Genomic DNA, 24,742 nt, shown 5'->3' on the forward strand with positions numbered 1-24,742 from the left:
AGGAAAGGGAAAGCAAAGAAGAGACGAACAAATGAAGAAGAAGAAGAAGAAAAAGAAGAAGAAGAAGAAATAATGATAATAACAAGAAAAAGAAGAAGAAGAAGAAGAAGCCGCAGAACAGATTAGGCAACAGGAGGGCGCCAGCACTACATAACAAGCCTTAGTGCTTCTTACAGCCCTAGCGAGTCGTATTTCCATGCTGTGAACGCCGACGAGTTGATGATGTACAGACACAGCGAAAAAAAACGAAGGAAGAATATAATGGAGATAATGCTGGCTGTAATTTCCTTCACTCCCCGTACTGCATTGTTTTGTGTGGAGGAGGAGGAGGAGGAGGAGGAGGAGGAGGAGGAAGAGGAAAAGGGAAAGTGAAACATGCCAATAAATTTATCTTAAGTATAATCAATCTGGAGATTTGATGATTAGCTTGTCAGTGAGAGTGGCGGAAGGAAAGATAGAGAAGGGAAGGGAAGGGAAGGGAAGGGATGAGAAGAGCAGGAAAGAGAAGAGAAGGGAAGGGAAGGGAAGGGAGGGGAAGGGAAGGAAAGCAAAGGGAAGGGAAGGGAAAGGTAGGGAAGCTAAGGGAAGGGAAGAGGAAAGCATGGGAAACCTAACTAAACTTCCCTTCCCAATCCCCCCCATCTCTCTCTCTCTCTCTCTCTCTCTCTCTCTCTCTCTCTCTCTCTCTCTCTCTCTCTCTCTCTCACACATGCGTTTGAAATCAATCTCTTCTTCCCTCCCCTTTCCTTCTCTTTTTTTTTCTTTCCTATCCTTTCCTCTCCACTCGTTTCTTTCCTTTCCTAACCTTTCCTTCCCTTCCCTTCTGTCCGTCTATATGTCTGTCTGTCTGTGAGTGTCTGAGTGAGTGAGCCAACCATCGTCATCATCAGGAGTGGGAGCAATTATCACGTAAGTACCTTGTATAGGCGTCGTAAAGCGGACTAAGACTTGCTCGGGCTCGGAGTGATCACAGTAATCATGAGTGTGAGAAGGTGAGGGGAAGGAGGAAGGAAGGAAGGGAAGGAAGGTGGGAGGGGAAGAGGGGGGAAGGGAAGGGGAGGGAAGGGAAGGGAAGAGAAGGGGTGAGAACAGAAGGGATATGAAGGGAAGGGAAGGGAAGGGAAGGGGAGGGGAGGGAATGGGAGGGGAGGAAAGGGAAAAGAATGATGGAAGAAGGGAGGGAGGGAGGGAGGAAGAGAGGGAGAGAAGAGACAAAGAGACAAAAACAGGTAAAGAAGAATAGGAAGGAAGAGGAAAGGAGAGGAGAAAAGAAGAAAGGATGGAAGGAAGGAAGAGGGAAGGGAGAGAAGGGAGGAGGGAGGAGGGGAGATAAAAGGAGGGAAGGATGGAAGGATCTGTGTAAGTCAGTCGTATCAAGAATCTTCCCTCCCTCCTCCTCCTTTCCCCCTTCCCACCCTTCCCTCCCCCTCCCTCCCTTCCTCCACGTCTCCAGTTGACAGCCAGACAGTAATGGACAGAGCGACGGTGGTGGTGTTGGTGGTGGTGGGGATAGCAGTGGTGATGACAGACTGGTAGTGGTGGTGATGGTGTGGTGGTGGTGGTGGTGGTGATGTTTTATGTGGTGGTGTTGATGGCGGAGTGGTGATGACAGAGGTGGAGGTTGTCTCGGGTTTCGTGGGCAGTTATTTTGGTGATGGTGGTGGTGATGGTGTTGTCCGGGGTGGGGGAGTAATGGTGTTGACGGTACTGTTAGAATTGGAAGCAGCAGCGGTGATGGTGGTGATAGTGGTGGTGGTGGTAGTGACAGCAACGGCAACAGCGTGTCGGCGTGGCGTAAGTGCCGTGTCATTACTTCTAATCGTCAATGTATGGACAACAATGAGCAATACTCGCCGTAATCACACGCGGCTTATATAGACACACGGCTGGTGGCAACGAGTCTCCAGGCGTGAAGAGCGGCGAGACCAGACAGACGGACTACAGGATACTCAGGGCCGTATTGTTAAACTCTCGGAAACCCTAGTCCATCTATTTCCAAAGGCCCTCGCAGAAGTTGTAGGGGTTTCCATGAGTGGTTTCCTGAGCTTAGTGGTAGTTTTGTAAAAGCTCTGCGTATATACCCCTATTGGTGTTGTACTAAGGGCAAGGAAAATAGTATAAATAAGGAAACAGGGAATATTGCCGAGTTAAAATGAACTACGTCCATAAACCAAAGGAAGATAATATGACCAAATATTTACTGAAGACTATCTGAAGATGAGGCCACGCTAATGTTATCCTAAAAAGCAGGGGGTAGAGAAAACACGACAGACGGCAAGACCATTTCGAGTTAATTAATAATGAAGAAAACGAAGGAAAAATATGACACCAATTCGTTGACATGAGTAATAATAATAATAATAATAATAATAATAATAATAATAATAATAATAACAATAATAATAATAATGATAATAGGAAGCTACCAGAAAGAGAACAAGACCAAGAATAAAGATGGTGATGATGATGGAGAGAGAGAGAGAGAGAGAGAGAGAGAGAGAGAGAGAGAGAGAGAGAGAGAGAGAGAGAGAGAGAGAGAGAGTTGGGTCATGCAGGTCTGTAGCATATGAAGAAAGACAAACACATAGATATACATAGATAGATGGATAGATAGATAGAAAGACATAGTACAAATAAAATAAAGAGTATGACAATAGAATAAATAAAAAGAGAAAGAAATGAAAGAGGTGAGACGCCAATTATAACCTCGCGAGCCTTTTTATCATTGGGCAATAACACCGTGAAATTATTGGGCCGCCGGGAACGTGATCAGAGGCCCAACAGCGCGGCGAGGAGGTGCTGAGTCGCGCCCACCTCGCCTAATTGGTTTTCGATCGTTGATGTGGAGTCTGCGATAAAGGCTGACTGGGAGGCGAGGTCCTTGGTGATACTGCTTCATTGGAGGAGGTTAGCGGGGCCTTCTATGCGCTGAGTGAGCTTATGGGAGGCTTTCTGATTTTTGGTTTTTTTACGTCTCCGCCTATTGCGCCGGTAGCCTTGCTTGAGGGGCCTGGATGGCATTCAGCCCCAGCCCGTCATGGCGCAGGCAAGTGTTTATAGTGGCGCCATCTTCTCTTGGCTCATGCTGCCCCCCCGGAACTTGTTCTTGATTCTTGGACGGTTTCCTCTAGAGTATGGGTTGATGGGTGGTCTTCAGGACAGCATGTGGGTAGTTTTAAGCCACTCGGCGGTGACTGAAAAATCCGAGGTGGTAGCGTGGGGATTCGAACTCGTGTCGTCCATCACGTGGTGAATGTGGGCCCAGCATGCTGCCACTTCAGCCACCGCCTACCCAAATTACGTATATACCCATTATTACATATATACTGACATCCATACATTAGAAAGGCTTGCTGAGGGGTTGAGGTGGTTGGCGGACCCTTGTATGCACTAAGTAAGCTCATGGGGATATTTTCTGAGTGGTCAATACGTATATACCGACATCAATCCACGGACTGATCTTAGAGAGGCTTGTTGAGGGGTTGAGGTGATTAGCGGGCCCCTCTATACGCAAGGTGAACTAATAGGGATGCTTGCTGAAGGGTCATTACTTATATAACGACATCAATGCAGTGACTGAGCTTAGGGAGGTTTGCTGCGGGGTATGTCGTGTTGCGTTCGGGACCAGGCGGGGCAATACAGGGTTTGGAGAACTGTGAAAAGAGGTAAGATATTATTATTATTACTATTATTAAGAGACTGAGGCTCTGAAAATATTGTATGAAGAATGCCGTACTTTCGATGTCTATTGAATTTTGAACATTTTCCTCTGCGATAACAAAAGGCCGCAAAACATCTTTTTATCAAGGAGCCAACTGTTTAAACATGACCTTTATCATCAGCAAGTCGTGGCTCGGAAGACAGTGCATTGAGGTTATGAAGGGAGGGACGCGATGCTTTCGACATAATCTGAAATTCTGAACACCTTCCCGGGAGGTAATAAATGGCCGCATATTTGAATGAGAATTTAATTCTAAGCAGCTTGTGGCTCTGGGAATATTGTCTGGAGGTTAGTTATGGAGGAATGTTGTGCTCTCGACATCTATTGAAATTATGAACACTTTTCTCGCCGATAACAAAAAGCCGCAGGTTTGCCGCTATTTGGTGGCCACAAGTCAAGTTTTAATGGGACCCGCGCGCCGGGACGCTCCCTCGGGCTGACGAGTGTGTGGCTGTCAAGGCTGTCGGTGACTGCTGCACAGATGACTGGCGTCGGGCTAGACGTCGGGGGCCGCGCCGAGAAGGGAGAGGGTCGGCAGGAGGACGGTGGCATATACGGCGTCAGGAGGCCTCGCCGAATATGTCAAGAGTGGGGTGGGACGGGCCAGGAAGGGCGGGAGGTGCGGCGCCGAGAGGATACGTTGGGCAGCGGCCATGAGACGCTGACGTGTTCCCGTGTTCGTTCTGTGCATGGTATCGCCGACACGCCACGCTCGTGACGCGGCGCCCAGCCCTGCCCTGGAGTGTGTGACCAAGGCCTCGCCGTGACCAGGAACACCAGACAGCGGCCCTCCAGCTATCACGAACACTATAGGTCACCACTCTCCGGTGACCAGGAGCGTGGAGCCTCGCGTGTATAGTTCCCCTAGTGTCGGCCACGCTCTAAGTCTGTGTTCGTCAGTGTGCGGGTCGCGGCCCACCACTGAGCCACGAGAGCTCGCCGTGTCGCCACTTCTTCATAAAACGTTAACTAAATAACGGGGGCCGGGAGGGTCAAGGCTCCTAGTACGGTCAAAAGGTTTTTAAATAGGTCGTGCGAATAGAGATTGGCGCTAACTGTGTCACTGAGGAGAACTTGACCAGCGCGGCTCAAAGGGAAGCTTAAGTAATATCACGACCGTTCCTGTGCCGCAACGTGGGTGCCAGTCCTACCGCAACACACTTGTATAATTATATATCCTAGGCTAAGCTTCCAAGGCATGAGGGGTCCTGCCTGAGCAGACATGACCTCAGGTACACCGTGGAAGGTCACGTCCAGTCCCTGCGTCAGGCAGCTGAGGGTCACGGAGTCGCCAGCCTCAGGTGGCGGTCACCGGGCGGCCATGGCAGCGGCCCCTCAAATGGTTCTCCCGGATGGCCGCGGCTTCGGACCGAACACCAGCCCGCCTGGCCGCCCGCCGCCCCGGCCAGCACGCCACGGACACGAGACCGCCCGCCGCCATGGGTAAAGAAAGAGGAATGGATGGCCTTCCTTCCCCGCCCAAAACAACGCCTGCCCGCTGCAATTATCCTGAAACACGAGATAATCCATCCACGCTGAACACTTCTCGCCCCTCGGGCCGCCGACGACCCCTAGAGGTGACGGCGAAGTGCTGACATGGCGACGAAAAATTACCATACGACAAGGATCTGAGTCCATTTGTGGCAAAACTCTGCCCGTCACGCCGCCGGCTAGAGGAGAGCTAGAGGAGACGCAGCCACGGGAGCATGTTCACACCCAGACGTAATTGCACCACCTGGATGGGCGGGGCTTGCGTGCGTGCGTGCGTGCGAGAGAGAGAGAGAGAGAGAGAGAGAGAGAGAGAGAGAGAGAGAGAGAGAGAGAGAGAGAGAGAGAGATGAATATGTGGTGCAAGGAGAGGGAGAGAGGGGGCAAGAGAGCAAAGAAAGACCAGCTGCTGCCTTGTACAAAGTCACCCCTGCCAGGACCACCACCACCACCACCACCACCTGCTTGTATAAAGTCACTCGTGTCCACACAACCAGGACGACCACCACCACTACCACCACCACCACCACAATCACCACTACCATCTGTCTGTGTAATTTCGCCCCTGCCACACTATCAGGCTCTTCACCACCACCACCACCACCACCACCATCTATCTGTTTGTGTAAATTCGCCCCTGCCACACGGTCAGGCCCACCACCACCACCACCACCTGTGTACGAAGCCACCTCTCCCCAAACCAGCTGGCGAGCCACTCTACTGCCCGCATCGGAAGCACAGTCCAGGCATTAAAATAAAACAGAAAATCAAGGTCCAACACATAAGCAAAACTACCACATCAAATTCTGCAATAGCGTAACACACAGACCAGTAACATAATCATGATCAGCATCAATAATCGCGCGTGATCTGAGAACAGTTCGTAACATCGGAAGCTAAATGTGGGAACTTAAAAAGATTCACCAAATAGAATCGCATCCGATCACCACATGCTGGCTTGTAGAGTAGAATCACCCCTACATAGCCCATCACTCTTAAACCTTTCCTAGTCTAAGCATATCTATTTTTTTTCTTCACACCTTTCCCTAGCTGCCCATTTAGTCCCCATCACTAGTGCCTTTTATTTCCTAAGCATCCCTACTCTATTTTTACATCCATACATAGCTGTCCATATAGTCCCCATCACTAATACCTTTCATTTTCTAAGCATCTACAACTCTTTTTTTACAGCTGCCCAGATATAATACCATTCACTAGTATCTTTTATTTTCTAACCATCTCGACTCTTTCATATGCTTCCCTCAGCCCATCTACTTGTCCTATTACTCGTAACTTCCCATTCATATGCACTTTTTCTCCGCTACTTAACACCCCCAGCTGCCCATATATCCAATCCGCTTGTACCTCGCATTTCCTCAGCACTTGTCTCCTCTTTTTCATCTACCTCGCGCAAAAGCAGCTCAGAGGCATAATCAGGGACACCAAGAGTTCGTTAGGAGACACCAACCACTTGTATCTCTCCTACTCTCCTAACTCCTTTTACTTACTCTCCTCTTCCTTCTCCTCCTCCTCTTATTCTTTCTCTTTTTCCTCCTTCTCCTCTTCTTATTCTTCCTCTTTCTCCTCCTCCTCCATGTACGCTCGCAGAGGCAGCAGAAGCAAACTCATATGTCTCAGGACTAAGTGGAAGGCAAGCGGTTGTAATTTTTCACCCGGCGACACATGACTATCCTCGCCAGCGCGTTTATTTTCCCTTCAAGATAATGAAATTAGATGGACGAACAGGCGGCCACTGCAGGAGACGGGCCGAGACAAGCGAGCGTCTTAATCTTGGCCCAGCAGACGTATAAGGCCAGCGAGGAGGAGCTCACAGCCACTTCATTCTGGGACGCGGTTTTTAATGTTTTTCTCCTCGGGGCAGACTGATCAAAATGGGCATCGGGGACGTGTAATGCCATGCTTGTACGCTTGTTTTTGAGTCTCCAATACGGTGGTTAGCTTTACGGTGTCATGTAGTGTTCTGAAATCGAGTTTTGTTAATGTTGTTTTGGTAGAATGTTATGCTATTGGGTCTTTTGTATCCCTTCCCATTACGTTCTTTTGCCTTGCGATGTTATGTAAGAGCAGAGGAGAATAAGAGAATACAAATAAGCGAATGAGAAAAAAATAAGAGAAGAGAAATCAGCGATTGAGTAAAGAGAAAAAAAGAGAATACAAATATGAGGAGAAAAAAATGATTAAGGAATGTGCAAATGAGAAGAAAAAAAAAGAACAGGAAAATACAAATAGGCGAATGAGAAAAAAATGAGGACAAGAGAATACAAATGAGAGAATGAGAAAAAACAAACAAGAGAATACCCAAGAGAAAATGCGGAGAAAATAAGAAAATAAAAAAATATAAATACCAGAATAAGAAAAAAAGAGAATAAAAGAATAGAAATAAGAAAAGGAGAAAGAAACAAGAGATTAAAAAAATACAAATGAGAGAATGAGAAAAAATCAGAGAATCCCAAAGAAAAAATGCGGAAAAAATAAGAAAATAAGAAAATATAAATACCACAATAAGAAAAAAAGAGAATAAAAGAATAGAAATAAGAAAAGGAGAAGAAACAAGAGATTAAAAAAATATAAATGAGAGAATGAGAAAAAATCAGAGAATCCCAAAGAAAAAATGCGGAAAAAATAAGAAAATAAGAAAATATAAATACCAGAATAAGAAAAAAAGACAATAGAAATAAGAAAAGGAGAAAGAAACAAGAGATTAAAAAAATACAAATGAGAGAATGAGAAAAAAAGGGAATACCAAAGAAAAAATGCGGAAAAAATAAGAAAATAAGAAAATATAAATACCAGAATAAGAAAAAAAGAGAATAAAAGAATAGAAATAAGAAAAGGAGAAGAAACAAAAGATTAAAAAATACAAATGAGAGAATGAGAAAAAATAGAGAACATAAAAGAGAAAATTCGGAAAAAATAAGAAAATAAGAAAATATAATTAACAGAATAAGACAAAAAGCAATACAGTATGGAAATAAGAAAAGGAGAAAGAAACAAGAGATTAAAAAAATACAAATGAGAGAATGAGAAAAAATAGAGAACATCAAAGAGAAAATTCGGAAAAAATAAGAAAATAAGAAAATATAAATACCAGAATAAGAAAAAAAGAATTACAGTATGGAAATAAGAAAAGGAGAAAGAAACGAGAGATTAAAAGAATACAAATGAGAGAATGAGAAAAAAAATACAGAACACCAGAGAGAAAATTCGGAAAAAATAAGAAAATAAGAAAATATAAATACCAGAATAAGAAAAAAAGAAACAAGAGATTAAAAGAATACAAATGAGAGAATGAGAAAAAGGAGAATCGTAGAGAAAAAAAAATAAGAAGAGAATAAAACAAGAAGAGAAAAAAGTGAGATCATAAAGGAAGAGAAATAAGGAAATGAGAAAAAAATAAGAGAATAAAAGATAATGAATGACAGAAAGAGATAAAGGAGAGCAAAAAAAAAAAAAAACAGACAGAGAAACCGAAGATAAGAGAACAGAAATTACAGAAAGGAAAAAAAAAATTAAAGGGAAGAGGAATAAGGGAATGAGAAAAAATAAGATCATAATAAACTAAAAACTAAAAAGAAGTTACGTAAAAAATAATAAAAAAATAATGGCGTTAATAAAAAATAATGAAACTTCGGCGCCGCGAGAACCTTACTGGATGACGTCACTTGAGCAAGCAGTAATTACACACACACACACACACACACACACACACAGACACACACACACACACACACACACACACCACGTCCCAGCGGAGGGGGGATGTCAGCACTCTGGGACTCTCAAAAACTCGATCAATGCATCACCACTTCCACCACCACCACCATCACCTCCACTACCACCAACACCACCATCATCACCACCACCAGTACTGTCACCACCAACACGAACAGACACACACACCATTATAGCATCCCCATCACCACCAGCACCACTACACCATCATCACCATTACCACCACCATCATCACCACAATCACCTTCAACAAAACACACAATAATAACGAAAATATATAACAAAAGAACAGCTTAAAACAAAGACAACGACAGTAATTATATGAATGAAAAGATTAATAACACAAGCAAGTACGTACAGCGATGATGAGAAATGTAAATGAAATGATAACTGATACTAATTGTAATAATAATAATAATAATAATAATAATAATAATAATAATAATAATAATAATAATAACAATAATAATAATAATAATAATAATAATAATAATAATAATAATAATAATAATAATAATAATAATAATAATAATGATGATAATATGAATAATAATGATAAGAGGAAGAAAAAGAAGAAAAGGAAGGAGAAAAAGAAAAGGAAACAGAAAGTAATAATATAATAAAAAAATAATAAAAGTAACAACACAACAATAATAATATCTACGGTGTTTGACTTCTCTAATTCAGTAAAAACGAAAAGAAATAGAAAAAAAAAAATCCTCAGCCTCGTGAAAAGAATATCTCCAAATTTTGCATCTTTTTACACTTCGAATCTAAGCGAGCAGACAATTCCCGTAGACATGAAACGTTTCCCGGTTGTCGCGTTCTACCACTAAAAGAGCTAAAGACTTTGAGCCGATCTCACAGTCCAACACAGTGTCTTCGTAACAGCCCGAACATAGAATCCCATACAATTCAAAATGGGGAGGTCTTCGATGCCAGACTAAATACACAAGACTGTTCCTGTATAGTTTCATCAAATTTGTGAACTTAAATATAAACACCAGACACTATACAAGGAAATTTCGAAGGCTCTGGTATTGGTTTGGGAGCTTACTAACCGATCATGGGGAACTGTGAGACTGGCCCTTTAAGCCCGTATTCTTAAACGACTCGACACCTTAGTTCGCCTATTTGAAAAGCCTCTCGTAGAAGTTGGTGGGATTTCAATGGACTGTTTTGTGATCCTGGTGATAGTTTTACCCGATTAATCATTTCTGTGGTCTTGAAAAATAGTTGTAATTGGGATTTCGATACGTTTAGAAATATGGACCTATTTCCATCTACATTCTATAACTGAAATAACAGGAAATAGTTTGTCAAGAGCCACGAAGACGACCTATTCGCAAGGACTGTCCATCTATATACACGTTTAACGAAAAATAATTAAGATAAATGAAAACACACACACACACACACACACACACACACACACACACACACACATACACACACACACACACACACACACACACACACACACACACACACACACACACAGAGGAAACAAATGAGCATCTAAAACGACTCCAACAAAAGGGGTGGGTAGCTGTGATAGGTTGGGGTGTGGTGGGGAGAGGTGGGGGCGGCGGCAGCGTCCCAATATAAACATGTCAAATAGAGTCAACAGTGTTTAAGCCTCGCCAGTCAAGAACCAACTGCCACTAGTCGCCCTGAGCCCCGCCGAGCAGCGCGTAAAGAATCCTGAATGAAGTGGAGACAAAGAAGAAGCGAAAAAAATATACAGAAATAAATATATAGAGAGGGATAGACGGAGAGCGAATGAGAAGACACCAAAGAGCAGGAAATGAAGACAAAATATAGATAGATAAAGAGAGAAAGAAAGAAAAAGTAAAATAAAAAAATAATAATACAGGGATAGACAGAGGCACGAAACGAAGACAAAATATAGATAGATAAACAGGTAGACAGAGAGAAAGAAAGAGAAGGGAAAAATAAAAAAAATCCTAAAGTGGGGGTTGGGGGGCATGGGCAGGGGTGTCCTAGGGCGCGCTCCGCTACTTCGGGGTCCTGATGACATAAAGTTTAATCAGAATACAAATATATACACACACAAACGATCGCTGATAAATTATGAAGAGAGCAAGAATGTGGTGTTGTTAGCGGGTAGTATTTTATCGTTCTGAGGGAGGGCAGGGAGAGGATGGGAAGGGTATAGAGGGAGGGGAGAGTTATGCTCGTGGTGGTGGTGGTAGTGGTGGTGGTGGTGGTAGTGGTGGTGGTAGTGATACATTTCCCTCAACCGTTATGTAATGTGCAAAAGTACCGAAGATATATAGAAAGAGAGAGAGAAAGAAAGGAGTGAAAAAATGACAGCAAATACACAAATTAGAGGGAAAAAAATATAGATAGAGAAAATGAGAATAAGACAGCAAAAGAAAACAAAATAAAGAGTAACAAATGACAATAATATAGATAAAAGGTAGATAGAAAGAGCGAAGATAGAAAGAGAGAGAGAGAAAGAAAGGAGAGGGAAAAGACAGCAAATAACGCGAACTGAAGCTGAAAAAAAATATAGATGAAAATAAAATGAGAAAAGACAGCAGGAAAAAATGAAGATAAAAATATAGACAGAAGTAGACAGAAAGAAGCCTCCATACTCTCTCTCTCTCTCTCTCTCTCTCTCTCTCTCTCTCTCTCTCTCTCTCTCTCTCTCTCTCTCTCTCTCTCCATCTAACATTGCATAAGGAGCATTCAATTCTTCGTGTCATTTCATAGCATATTTTCATTGTGTGTGTAGCTGGGTCGGGGCAAAGGTTACATAACACTACCACGTGATGCTATTGAGAGAGAGAGAGAGAGAGAGAGAGAGAGAGAGAGAGAGAGAGAGAGAGAGAGAGAGAGAGAGAGAGAGAGAGAGAGAGAGAGAGAGAGAGAGAGAGAGAGAGAGAGAGAGAGAGAGAGAGAGAGAGAGAGAGAGAGAGAGAGAGAGAGAGAGAGAGATCACTGCCCCTCTCTCTGTCTATCTATCTTTATCTATCTATATTTTATCTTTATTTTACAGACTTTGTTGCGTTTTTATCATATATTCTCTCTATCTATCTCTATCTGTATTTCTGTCTAACCTCCCAATTTTACATTCTTTGCTGTCTGATTCTCATTCGTCCTCGAACCACCTCTATCAATATATTTTGGTCTTCTGTAACTCTTTATGTTTTCTTAATGATAATAATGTCCGGTTGATCTCCGTGTTTTGTGATATCCACGGACGCCTTTCCTTTGCCAACCCTCTTCCTTTCTTCCCCTTCCCGTCCCACGACCTTCAATCCCGTGACAAGACAGGTGGGGAGGGATAAAAAAATTGAGCTACTCTAGATGTCTCTGATGCCCCCCTAAAGGCACAACCCTGGCAGCTGGTGACTTGTCCTAGGTCGGTATTGTCAAACGCTACCACTCCTCACATCAACTATCCGCAAAGGTCGAAAAGGAGATCAGTTGGGTTCAAATGAGTGTTTGTTTAGGTTCATGGTGCGGAAGAGGGGTCAAACTACTACTGGGGTCATAAAACTACCCCTGGAAATGCCCACAACTCTTACGAAAGCCTTGTCTAATATGTGTATGCTTGGGCGCCGAAATAATTCAGACCCCGTCATTAGCGATACCAGCAGACTATTGCACTCAGAACATTGCATTTATCCGTTTCAGACCTCGAACTCTCGCACCTATACCAATAACGATATCCAATTAGCATTATCGTTCATACCGTAGATTATCGAAGTCTTTTTGGGTATGGGCGGGAAAAAGGAAAATATATCGTGGTGGAAGTAGGATGATATGGTAACGCCGCGGCCCTCACCCTTGCCCACTCCTGAACTTGGTGATGCAGTCTAGATCATGGTGGTGATATGCACGTCTTTCAACACCACCACCGCCGCTATCCGACAAGTGGCGGACGCGGTGGTGGTGGTGGTGATGGTGGTGGTGATGGTGATGGAGGTGATGAAGAAACAAACTGAAGCTCACATCACACACACACACACACACACACACACACACACACACACACACACACACGGGGCACCTCATAGTAATCATATGCACACGAAGGGATTTTTTTCTTCCTCTCTTCCCTCTCCTTCTCCCTATCCACTTCCTCCTCCCTCTCCTCTCTCTCCTTCATCTCCATCTCTCTCTCCCTCTCCGTTTCCCACTCCGTCCATCTCCTTCTCCCTTTCCGCCTCCCTCTCCGCCTCCCTCCCTTCCTCCTCCTCCTCCCTTGGACAGGTGTTGTTGGGGCATCTCGCGACGCGTCTCGATAAGGCCGCGTCTCTCGTAACACCTGTCGCGATTGTGGTCTCGAGCGGCGGACGAAACAATAATACCGATAAAAACAATACCGGAAAAAAATGAGAGGAAAGGAAAGAGAGCAGGAGTAATAATAAGATTGATAATGATAATAGTAGACATGATGATAGTAATGACAAATACAATACCAGGAAAAAAAATGAGAGGGGAAAGAGAGAGATAATAACAATAAAAACGATATCAAGAAAAAATGAGAGGAGGAAAGAGAGTGAAAGTAAAAATAACAAGTCTACTACTACTACTACTACTACTACTACTACTACTACTACTACTACTACTATAACCACCATCACCACCACCCCCACTTCTACCACTAAATCCACAGAGATCACCAGAAAATTTCCACGCATATAATAAATAATTCCATGACCAACAAAACAACAAGCACTACATTTACATCAATAAGTTTATATTCAGAGTGCGAAGAAAAGCATAATATATCGCTTCGAGACACCACAAGCCATTAAATCTCATAAACAGATTCAGCAGCAGGCTTTTACAAACATTATTTTTGCGTCTATTGGTTATAAATGCGAGTTCTTATCCGCGGTAATGACACGTTGGACGCTACGCTCAAAATTCCTCCCTGACGCTGAAAAATGTGTGTGTGTGTGTGTGTGTGTGTGTGCCCCCGCGACGCTGCTCTCTTAACAAACAGCATGAGTAGATTGACTAACTTAGGGTCATATAATTATCAAACATTTCGGCGCCCCAGCACACACATTTGACAAGGCTTTCGTAGGAGTTGTGTGTGGGCTTTATCAGGGGTAGTTTTATGACTCTGGTGGTAGGTTGACCATTCTTCTGCACCATGAACCTAAAATACCACTCCACAGAACCTGATTAACCTCCTTTTCGGCCTTTGGGAATAGATGATGTGAGAGGTGGAGCGTCTGACGATACCGACCTTAGCTTAGCCCATCTCCCTTCCCCTCTACCTATGTTCCTTCCCTCGTGCCAAGACATACAGAATTCTCTTATAAATGCGTCAGTCTGTTTTTGAGTCATCGATATTTCCCCCTTAATAAGCAGCATATGTTGAATGACCAAGGACTACCTACCCGCCCACACACATACACACTCTCTCTCTCTCTCTCTCTCTCTCTCTCCGAAAACTGAATATGAATGAAGAAAATAAGCATAAATGTTGAATAATGTTAACACCTGCATTATGAGGAAAAAAATACGTGTGTGTGTGTGTGTGTGTGTGTGTGTGTGTGTGTGTGTGTGTGTGTGTGTGTAATCAACAAAGTATATCAAAAGTTTTAGGATGTGAATTAAATATCTTATACTGAGAGATCATCGAATTAGCTGTATTAGTTCTCTTAGTTGTATTGATCGGACGGGCAGGCCTTTGTACCATACATTTAAACACCTCGACATCTCAGTTTGCCTGTTTTAAAAGTCTCTCGTAGAAGTTACTCGGATCTACACGGACTGTTTTGAGACTCTAGTGATGGTTTTACACGACTTCTGCACACTGAGAGGGAAAATCACCCATGAAGACCCGGTTAATCCTCTCTGTGGCCTTGGGAAATAGTCGTATTGGGGGCCCGATGTTTACGTTTAGGAATAGGAACCTTTGTCTCTAATTGTCTCATCATTCTTCGCCTTCCTCTTTTCAACCTAGGAGAAAAGAAGTTGCGTGAGTCTCATATTGGAGCGTAGGATGGGAAAACACAACCAGAGGAAGCGTTAGTAACAGACCTATTGAGCCTGTACTACTACTACTACTACAATTACCACTACTACTATTACTACCACTACCATTACTAAACACACACACACACACACACACACACACACACACACACATACACACACACACACACACACTTTTTCCAGCCCAGATTTAGCACATTCGCGGGGCAGCTGTGTCTCGCTAACCGGATTAAGCGGCAATAATGAGAGTTAGCGAGGTGATGACTGGCCGTGGGAGAGGGTGATGATGGTGGTGGTGGTGGTGGTAGTGGTGTATGGGCGAGTGGCTTTTGCGGTATAGTGGAGGGGAATAGTGGTGATGTTGTTGTTGTTGTTGGTGGTGGTGGTGGTGATGATGGTGGTTTTCGGATGGGTAAGGAAGAGAAGAGAAGAGATGGGAAGGGAAGGGAAAGGTAGAGAACAAGAGAAGAGAAGAGATGAGAGAGAGAGAGAGAGAGAGAGAGAGAGAGAGAGAGAGAGAGAGAGAGAGAGAGAGAGAGAGAGAGAGAGAGAGAGAGAGAGAGAGAGAGAGAGAGAGAGAGAGAGAGAGAGAGAAATATGATGGGTGGACGGACGGATGGACGGAGGAGGAGGAGGAGGAGGAGGAGGAGGAGGAGGAGGCGGAGGAGAAGCATTTGTTAGTTGTATTCTTATAAGGCGCGTCCGGTGGTTAGTGGTTTCAGGGGGTGGAGGAGTAGGAGGAGGAGGAGGAGGAGGAGGAGGAGGAGAGAGGGAGAAAGAGAGAGAGAGAGAGAGAGAGAGAGAGAGAGAGAGAGAGAGAGAGAGAGAGAGAGAGAGAGAGAGAGAGAGAGAGAGAGAGAGAGAGAGAGAGAGAGAGAGAGAGAGAGAGAATTACACAAGATAAGACAGTTACAAAGAGATAGAGCTAAAAAAAAAAAAGGAAAAAAAGAAAGAAAAAGAGCTGGTTAAGGAGAAGAAGGAAGGAAGAAAGGAAGGAATGAAGGAAGGAGGGAAGGGAGAGCGAAAAACAGGTAGGGTAAGAGGAAGAAGAAGAGGAGGAGGAGGAGGAGGAGAGAGGCGAAGACAAGGTGAGGAAAAAAAGTATCATAGGAGTAGTATAGTGGAGTGAAGTGGAGTGGGAGTGGAACGGATGAATATGGATGAGAGAATAAAGAAATAAAGAACTGCTTGGAGAGAAATATAGAGCAGCGGACATAGAGGGGTGACGGTGGTGTGAGGGAGAGGCTGTAAGGGGTAAGGATGCCAGTGGATGTGAGCATATGGAAAGTGGGAGCTGTTTGCAAGGATGTGGAGATGAAGGGAAGCGTAATGATGAGGGTGTGTGGAGGTATGGAAAGAAGATGCTACGGTGTGAGTGAGGGCTGAAAAGATGAGGGAAGGATGTGGAGATGAAGGGAGGGTAACGGTGAGGCTGTGTTGAGAAAAGGAAAGAGGATGCTACGGTGTTAGTGAGGGCTGAAAAGATGAGGGAAAGGTTATGAGGGTTTGGGAGGATATGAGGGAAGGATATGAGGGAAGGGTGGTGGTGAGGCTGTGCGGAGATAAGGAAGGAAGATGCTACGGTGTTAGTGAGGGCTGAAAAGATGAGGGAATGGTTATAGGGTTTGGGAGTGAGGGATGGATATGAGGGAAGGGCGGTGGTGGGGGTGTGTGCAGGTGAGGAAGGAAGGTGCTGTGGGTGTGAGTGAGGGCTGAAAGGTGTTAGGAAGTAGAGTTGCAGCAATGAGGGACCAGTTATGAGGGATAGTAACACATTTCCGTTAGGCAAGAGAGGGACTGAAAGGGCTGCGGCGATGAGGGAAGGATTTAGAGGAGACAGAACAGACGTGAACGATATGAGTTAAGAAGGAGGGAGAGTAGAGCCCGTATTTTTAAATGTCTCGGCGCCTCGGTTCGGCTGTTTGAAAAGCCTCCCGTTGTAGAAGTTGCTGTTGTTTCATGGACTGTTTTGTGATGCTGGTTATAGTTTCACTCGACTTCTGCATTTTGAACGGGAAAAACAACAACATGAAAACCCAGTTAATCTCCTCTGTGGCCTTGAGAAATAGTTGTAATAGGAGGCCGATACGCTTAAGAATATGGACCATGACCTTAAGTTCCGCTGATCGAACCAAGAGCCAGGCTCCCACCCATGCCTCGCGCGGCCGCTGACCAACACAATATAGACTTTATTTATAATGTCAAAATCTGTAAAGGTTTATGGATGCAATCATACAAAAAATATATGGCACGTAGTTTCTCAAAATCTTCCGGAACCCTCATGCACCTTTTAAGCACGTATAGTAATTATTAAACATAAAATAAATCAAATATATGACAGCACGCAAGACCTCAGGACAATGTTTGTGCCACGAGCGACCACAGCTTGCGTGAAGGCTTGCTGCTGGGCACATCATCGCCATCCCTCTTTTTTTTTTTTACACAAACTGCAAAGGAAGCAGCTCAAAGGCAACAAAAAGAAAGTGTAGAAATAAAAAACCCGGTAATCGCGGCCCCTATAAAAGAGAAAAGTAGAGTGGCTAAAAGATATGTCAATTTCGGGTGGTGAGGCGTCTTGATGATTTGGAGGCAGGCAGTGTGTGTGTGTGTGTGTGTGTGTGTGTGTGTGTGTAGTCGCTTTTGATTTTTTTTTTTTTTTTTACAGCTAAGGAGACAGTTCAAGGGCGTAAAGAAAAAAATATAAAAAAAACCCGCTACTCCCTGCTCCTGAATAGAGATCAAAGGACTGTCCAAAATGAGAGGTCAATTTCGGGAGGACGCTGAGGCAAACATTTTGATAATAACACTCTGAAGGTGAAGGGAGACGCGCCAAAGCGTTCTGATAATAATAATGATAAAGTAAACGTGAATATACAGTTTGAGCGGTGTTTTGGACCAATATATGTATCCTCTATGTATATGACAAGGGACCCACCACCCAACCCTTCTTCCTTCCTGTACCGTAAAGCTATCTTGATTTCTTGCCTCTTTAAACACGTGGTGGAATACGAGGACGTGCACCTGAGCCTCACGTCTCATATAACAGGCGTATATATAATTAAGGAAATCTAAAGGGGAAGGACCTCGTGTGTTTAAGTAGTGAAAAGGGACCCAGAACCCAGCCCAACTTCCTGTATCGTATAGCTCTTTATTCCTGCCTTATTCAACACGTGGTGACATAGGAGAGGTGTGCAGCTAATCCTCATGTCTCATATAACAAATGTACGTATATATAATTAAGCAAAACTAAAGGGAAAGGACCTTGTGTATATATATCTAATAGTGATCTGCCACGGGTTAATCTTCGGTAACTTGTGCCCATATTTGAAACTCTCCCTTCCTAGGCCCGTATTCTTAACCCCTTGGATGCGGATTTCCAACAAGAAGACATCACCAAGCTACAGGAGTGGAACAAAAAGTGGCTTCTCCAATTTAGTGAAGAAAAATGTGAGGTCATGCATCTTGGGAGGGGAAATCCAGCATACCAATACCACATGGGAAACACTCCACTACCCACCACAGAGGCACAGAAAGAACCGGGAGCATATGTTACCAGGCTACCAGTGAAGGCAAAATCCGTGCCAATCGCAGCGGACGGGTTAATAGATTTCTCGGCGCCTCAGTTCGCAAGTTTGAAAAGCCTCTCGTAGAAGATGTTGCTGGGGTTTTCATGGACTGTTTTGTGATAGTTTTACACGACCTCTACATCATTGAACGGGAATATCACCACACAGGAAAACCCGGTTAGTCTTCTCTGTGGCTTTGAGAAACATAGTAATAGAGGGAGATCCTACTTTCTCTACCCTCACCTCCCTGCTCATCCATACCGCTCACAGCCTGTCCCTCGCACCACTCTTTCGGAATAATGTCGGTACTGTCAGACGCTTCCTCCTCTCACATCATCTGTTTCCAAAGTCCAGAAAAGATACCAATCGGGTTCTCATGAGTGTTATTTCACGTTCATGGTACAGAGAAAGGGTCAAACTACCACCAGGGTCATAAAAATACCACTGGAAATGCCCAGAACTCCTCCGAAAGCCTTAACCCCTTAACTGCAGATTTCCTACCAGAAGACCTCACCAAGCTACAGGAATGGAACAAAAAGTGGCTGCTACAATTCAATGAAGAAAAATGTAAAGTCCTGCATCTTGGGAGGGATATCCAGCACACCAATACCACATGGGAAACACTAACTATCCACCACAGGGGCAGAGAAAGACCTGGGACTATAATATGTTACCAGGCTACCAGTGAAAGCCAAATCCGTGCCAATCGCAGCGGAGGGGTTAATTATGTGTGAGCTTGGGCGACGATATGTTTAAAAATGTGACTCTTAGAACAACGAACACTAACAATGCTATGAACGATACAACGGTTGGGATAAAGAGGCGAGTCACTGGTCTCCTGTGTTCGTGGCTTTAAGAGACTGCCCGTTCTGTCCACTCCGTCTACTCCACCAATATCCTTTCCTATTCATTTTCTCTGTCCCGTCTCAATGTCCTTTTCCACGACCCTTCTCAGATTTCTTCCCCGTTCCTCTCGATTTCCTTCTCCTTCCCTCTCTCTCTCTCTCTCTCCCTCTCCTTCTCTGTCTCTCTGTCTTCTCCGCTTTCCTTCTTGTCTCCTCTTCATGCTTTCCACTGCACTCTATTTACTTTTTTTTCTCTCTCATTTTTCTTCCTTCCTTCTTCCCCTTCTCTATTTCTCTTTGCCTTCCTTCCCCTCTTTTCTTCCTCTCTTCTCTGCGCTGCCTGTTTCTTTACCTCCGCTCCTTCCTCCACCTCCTTTTCCTTCTCTCTCTGTTCCTCTTCTCCATTTTTTTACTTCTCTCCCTTTCCCTCTTTTCCCCTCTCGATATTTCACTCACTCTCCCTTTCCCCTCTCCTCCTCCATTACTTTTTATTCTCCCTTCTCTCCCTCTCTCCCCTCTTTTTCTCCTCTCTCCACCCCTAATCTCACTTTTATCTTTTTCCCTCCCTTTCCTCTTTCCCTCTTCTCCCTTCTCTTCCTCCCATTCCCCTCTCCGCCTGTTACTTTTTTTTCTCCCTTCTCCCTCTCTCATTCTCTTCTCTTTTTCTCTTCCCTCCACGCCTAATCTCACTTCTACCGTCTCCTTTTTTCCCTTTCCCTCACCCTTCTCATTCCCGTTCTTCCGTTTCGACCCTTCCCCTCCCCTCAACCTCCCTTTGCGTTTCCAGTATGGCGGCCAGACTCTGCTGCCCCGCCCCTGCCGCCGCCGTCGCTGATGTTGATATGTTTGTTAACGTGAAGTAAGTTATTTACTTGCTTTGCTTAAGTTCTTGTTATTACCACTCCTTCTCTTCCTCGTCCTCCTCCTACTACTGCTACGATATATACTACTTTTTTTTTTTTTTTTACAACAAAGGAGACGGTTCAAGGGCAACAAAAAGAGTGAAAAAAAAAGCCCGCTACTCGCCGCTCCCATAACAGACAAAAGTAAAGAGTAGCCAAAAGAGAGGTCAATTTCGGGTGGAGAGGTGTCTTGATACACTCTTCTTGAAAGAGGTGATGTCATAGGCAGGAGGAAATACAGATGAAGGAAGGCTGTTCCAGAGTTTACCAGTGAAGGGTATGAAAGAATGGAGATGCTGGTTAACTCTCGCATAAGGGGTTTGGACAGTATAAGGATGAACATGAGTAGAAAGTCGTGTGCAGCGGAGCCGCGGGAGGGGGGGGGGAGGCATGCAGTTAGCAAGCTCAAAACAGCAGTCAGCATGAAAATATCGATAGAAGATAGAAAGAGAGGCAACACGGCGGCGGAATTTAAGCGGTAGAAGACTATCAGTAAGAGGAGGAGAGCTGATGAGACGAAGAGCCTTAGACTCCACTCTGTCCAGAAGAGCTGTGAGATGCATACTCCATACGAGGGCGGACAAGCCCCTTATAAATGGAAAGCATCTGTGCGGGGGAGAAGAACTGGCGGAGACGATACAGAAAGCCCAACCTCGAGAAAGCTGATTTAGCGAGAGAGGAGATATGAAGTTTCCAGTTGAGATTTTGAGCTAAGGATAGACCGAGGATATTTAGTGTTGAATAAAGTGACAGCTGAGTGTTGACGAAGAATAGGGGATAGGTGTTTGGAAGATTGTGTCGAGTTGATACGTAGAGAAATTGAGTTTTTGAGGCATTGAAGGACTCAAGGTTCCTTTTACCCCAATCGGAAATGATAGCAAGGTCTGAGGTTAAGCGTTCTGCAGCCTCCAGTCTGTAGTCTCGCAATTGCTGTCGAGAGGGTCTTCTGTTGAAAGAAGTTGAATAATGCAGAGTGGAGTCGTCAGCGCATGAGTGGACAGGACAGTTTGTTATGGAAAGAATATCATTGATGAATAACAGGGAGAGAGTGGGTGATAGGGCAGAGGCCTGTGGAACACCAATGTTGATAATACTACTACTTCTACTACTACTACTACTACTTTTGCTACTGCTGCTACTGCTACTACTGTTACCACTAGCACCACTGTTACCAATACTTTTAAGTGAAATAGCACACATGACTGACTGATTAGGAATATAAGAACATTTTGATAACCCGAATCATCACTCTCAAATAATATATATTCCTATCAATTTGTGTGGTGTGCCGTGTGACTGACTGACTGACTGACTGGGTAACTGGGTGAGTGAGTGAGTGAGTGAGTGACTGCTTGCCTGCATGACTGAATGACTAAATGACTGCTTGACTGACTGAGTGGCTGACTTGCTGGGTAACTGACTAATTGACTGACTGACTGACTGAATAACTAACTACCTGCCTGCCTGCCTGAATGGGTAACTGACTGACTGGGTAACTAACAAAGATGTCCCTCTCAGCATTATTCAGCCAAACCACTTAAGTGTAACGTTGTACCAAGAAGCTCTTACATCGCTGCTAAGACGCTGAAAAACTAGACGTAACATTACCCGCCATTTGGACAAGGGCGACTTTCAGCTACCGTGACTTACGAGACGGCCATTGTGACTTGGTTGTAGTGACGAGGAAAACGTTTGGTCCATAAGGCAAGAGTTACGGGCGTATAAAGCCAACACGACCTCGCTCCGTTGTTTAGAGAAGCAATTGGTTGATGGGCAAAAACGTTAGTGCCTGGAGACTTGGTGTTAGTGACGGGGACGGGATAAGAGTATAGTGGTGGTGGTGGTGGTGGTGGTGGTGATGGAAGTAGTAGTAGTAGTAGTAGTAGTAGTAGTAGTATAGTAGTAGAAAAAGAAGTAGCAGCAGTAAAAGTAAAAGTATTAGAAGCAGCAACAGCAGTAGTAGTAGTAGTAGTAGTAGTAGTAGTAGTAAAAGCAATTATAATTACTACCTCTGCTTCTACTACTACTACTACTACTACTACTACTACTACTACTACTACTACTGCTACTACTACTACTACATCTACTACTCTACTAATTCTATTACTTCTACTCCTACTCCTCCTACTACTGCTGCTGTTGCTACTGATAATAACCAAAAATATGATAATAACGAATATCAAATAAAGATAATACAATGGTAGTTCATAATTAAAATATGACAATGATTACGATGATGATAATAACCGATAATCAAAAGTAATATTGATAGTAATAATACTGATGACAATAATAATAATAATAATAATAATAATAATAATAATAATAATAATAATAATAATAATAATAACAATAATCAGTAATGGTAATTATGATAATAGAAATAACGAAAAAAAGATATATAAGATAATAATAATGATGTTAATAATAATAATAATAATAAGGATAATAATAATAATAATAATAATAATATATTAATAATACCAAAAATAAATATAGTAAAAATATTAACATTACATATGATTTGTTTATTACCATCTTTGTTATTTTCCTCCCACGCATCAACCTCATCACCCTCCTTCGCCACAACGCGACCGCGACAACCCAGACGCCGCCACGCCCCGCCCGCTACGCCGCAGCCGTAATGGCTCCCGGGTGTTATTAATAATGGCACAACAGCCTCGGCCACACGTACACCAGGGCCGCTAATTAGTCCCGCGAGAGGAAGGTTTTTGAGCCCTACGCCCGTGCACACGCGCTCGGCGGGCGGCGGGACAGCAGGGAGGCGTGCGTCGGTGGGCGTCTGACGTGTGGGTTTGCGGCGGCCATGGCTGGCCACGGCTGGCCCCCACGGGCAGGCAGCCGCCAGACGCTGCGGCGGGACAAACAAGCATCGCGGGCCTTACCTGGAAACCTGTGACCGAAGAGCCGCGAGTGTCGGGACAGCAGCCACGGGTACAGCGGGAACTCCCTGGGGCCGGGCGCGGGGGGTAGGGGGGTGCCCAGGTGTGGCATCTGGCCCAGCAACATAGGCGGGATGGCCGCTGGCAGCCCCGGGGCTCCTCCGTGGGGCAGCAGCGTGGCCAAGTGCAGCGCCTGGGGCATGTGCAGCCCCGGCAGGGAGTGGAGGGCGGGCGCGGTCACATGGTGGGCCAGGGACGTGGGCACCGACGTGGCCACCAGCGGGTGGATGGGTTCAGGGATACGAACTTGTGGCTTGTGCACGTCGCTGAAGGACCCCAGGGGACTCCTGGGCCTGGGGCTCCCTCGGGGGGACCCGGGGGAGGGGGGCGGCGACCCCCGGGAGCCTACTCCACCACGACCAACGATACTGTCAATGGAGAAGCCCAGCTTGGGGCGGGAGGGCGTGTGGATGACGGTGGAGGGTGTGGGAATCATGACCCCGCCGTCCGCCGCCACACGGGAGCCGCAGCAGCAGTGTAGCGCCGCTGCCCAGCTACTCGCTCTCGCTTCGCTCACCGCATTCTCTCCTCACACACTCGTCTGGGGCTCAGCGGGACGAGGCGTCGCACGAACACTCCGTCGGGTTTGCTCACACGGGCTGGCACGTCCCCGAAGCTCCCATCAACACGTAGGAAAGGCGGACAGGAAGCCTAGATAGTAATGTTGACACTTACACGATGTTGACTACATGATCAACACATGGAGCTTACCGCCTGGATCGCCATGCCGCGGGGCCCGCCGTGATTGGCCGCCGCGTGGCGAGGCAGGTGCAAATCTCCGCGCTGATTGGCCGCCGCGCTGTTAACTCAAGAGCGGCTCCTCCTCCACCATTAATAGATACTGTTATCGCCGAGGGATTTTTACAATTTAGTAAAGAAGCTTAATTAAACTGCGGTTATTTGTATTTGTGTGAATTCCAGACTGATGGAAACAAGTTTCACTGTAAAAAGCCGCAGGAAACTCAATGGCAGAAGCAAGAGAATAACAAGGAAGCCGATCAGAACCCCGACTGAAAATCCTCGCCAACTAGTGACCTCTGGCGGCAGGTCGAAGAGCGAGTTCGGCGGGGGCGGGCGCGAGGCAGGCTCCTCCCTCAGGGCGGGGCGCCGTAATGGAATACAAACATAACTGCTATTGTTATAACGGGCAGCGAATTATGAGAAAGCTGGCGGGTCTCTTATATCCAATGGTTGTGTCGGATTCGCCGCGGCGCTGGCTTAAGTTTCGGCGCCGAGAGTGTCAGGCTTAGGGCGCGTCGCTTCCGAGCCCGGCACCGACGGGATGAGGGAGCGCATACACGGCTTTCGGTACGTAAATATATAGTTACGCGGAGATGAGGGGCCCGCCTAAGCCTTCTCTCTCTCTCTCTCTCTCTCTCTCTCTCTCTCTCTCAATTTTAAACCACATTTCTCTACCCACCACCACCACCACCACCTACAACGACCGACTTCTGTTCGTTCCTGAGATTTCAACGATTTCGACCACACACACACACACACACACAAACGGAAAAGT

At 45.1% G+C, this 24,742-nt stretch overlaps 1 protein-coding gene across 1 annotated transcript in view; it reads right to left on the reverse strand.

The window, feature by feature from the left end:
* Positions 1-24,238, reverse strand: part of LOC126992611 (homeotic protein empty spiracles-like) — a 36,734-nt gene extending 12,496 nt beyond the window's left edge. Inside the window, exon 1 of the mRNA XM_050851421.1 lies at positions 23,170-24,238. Within this exon, the coding sequence (XP_050707378.1) occupies positions 23,170-23,662 (493 nt within the window). The 5' untranslated portion in view covers positions 23,663-24,238. The remainder of the gene's footprint in view (positions 1-23,169) is intronic.
* Between the last annotated feature and the right edge of the window lie 504 nt (positions 24,239-24,742).

Source organism: Eriocheir sinensis, unplaced genomic scaffold (genome assembly GCF_024679095.1).
Source record: "Eriocheir sinensis breed Jianghai 21 unplaced genomic scaffold, ASM2467909v1 Scaffold495, whole genome shotgun sequence".
NCBI classification, from domain to species: Eukaryota; Metazoa; Arthropoda; class Malacostraca; order Decapoda; family Varunidae; genus Eriocheir; species Eriocheir sinensis.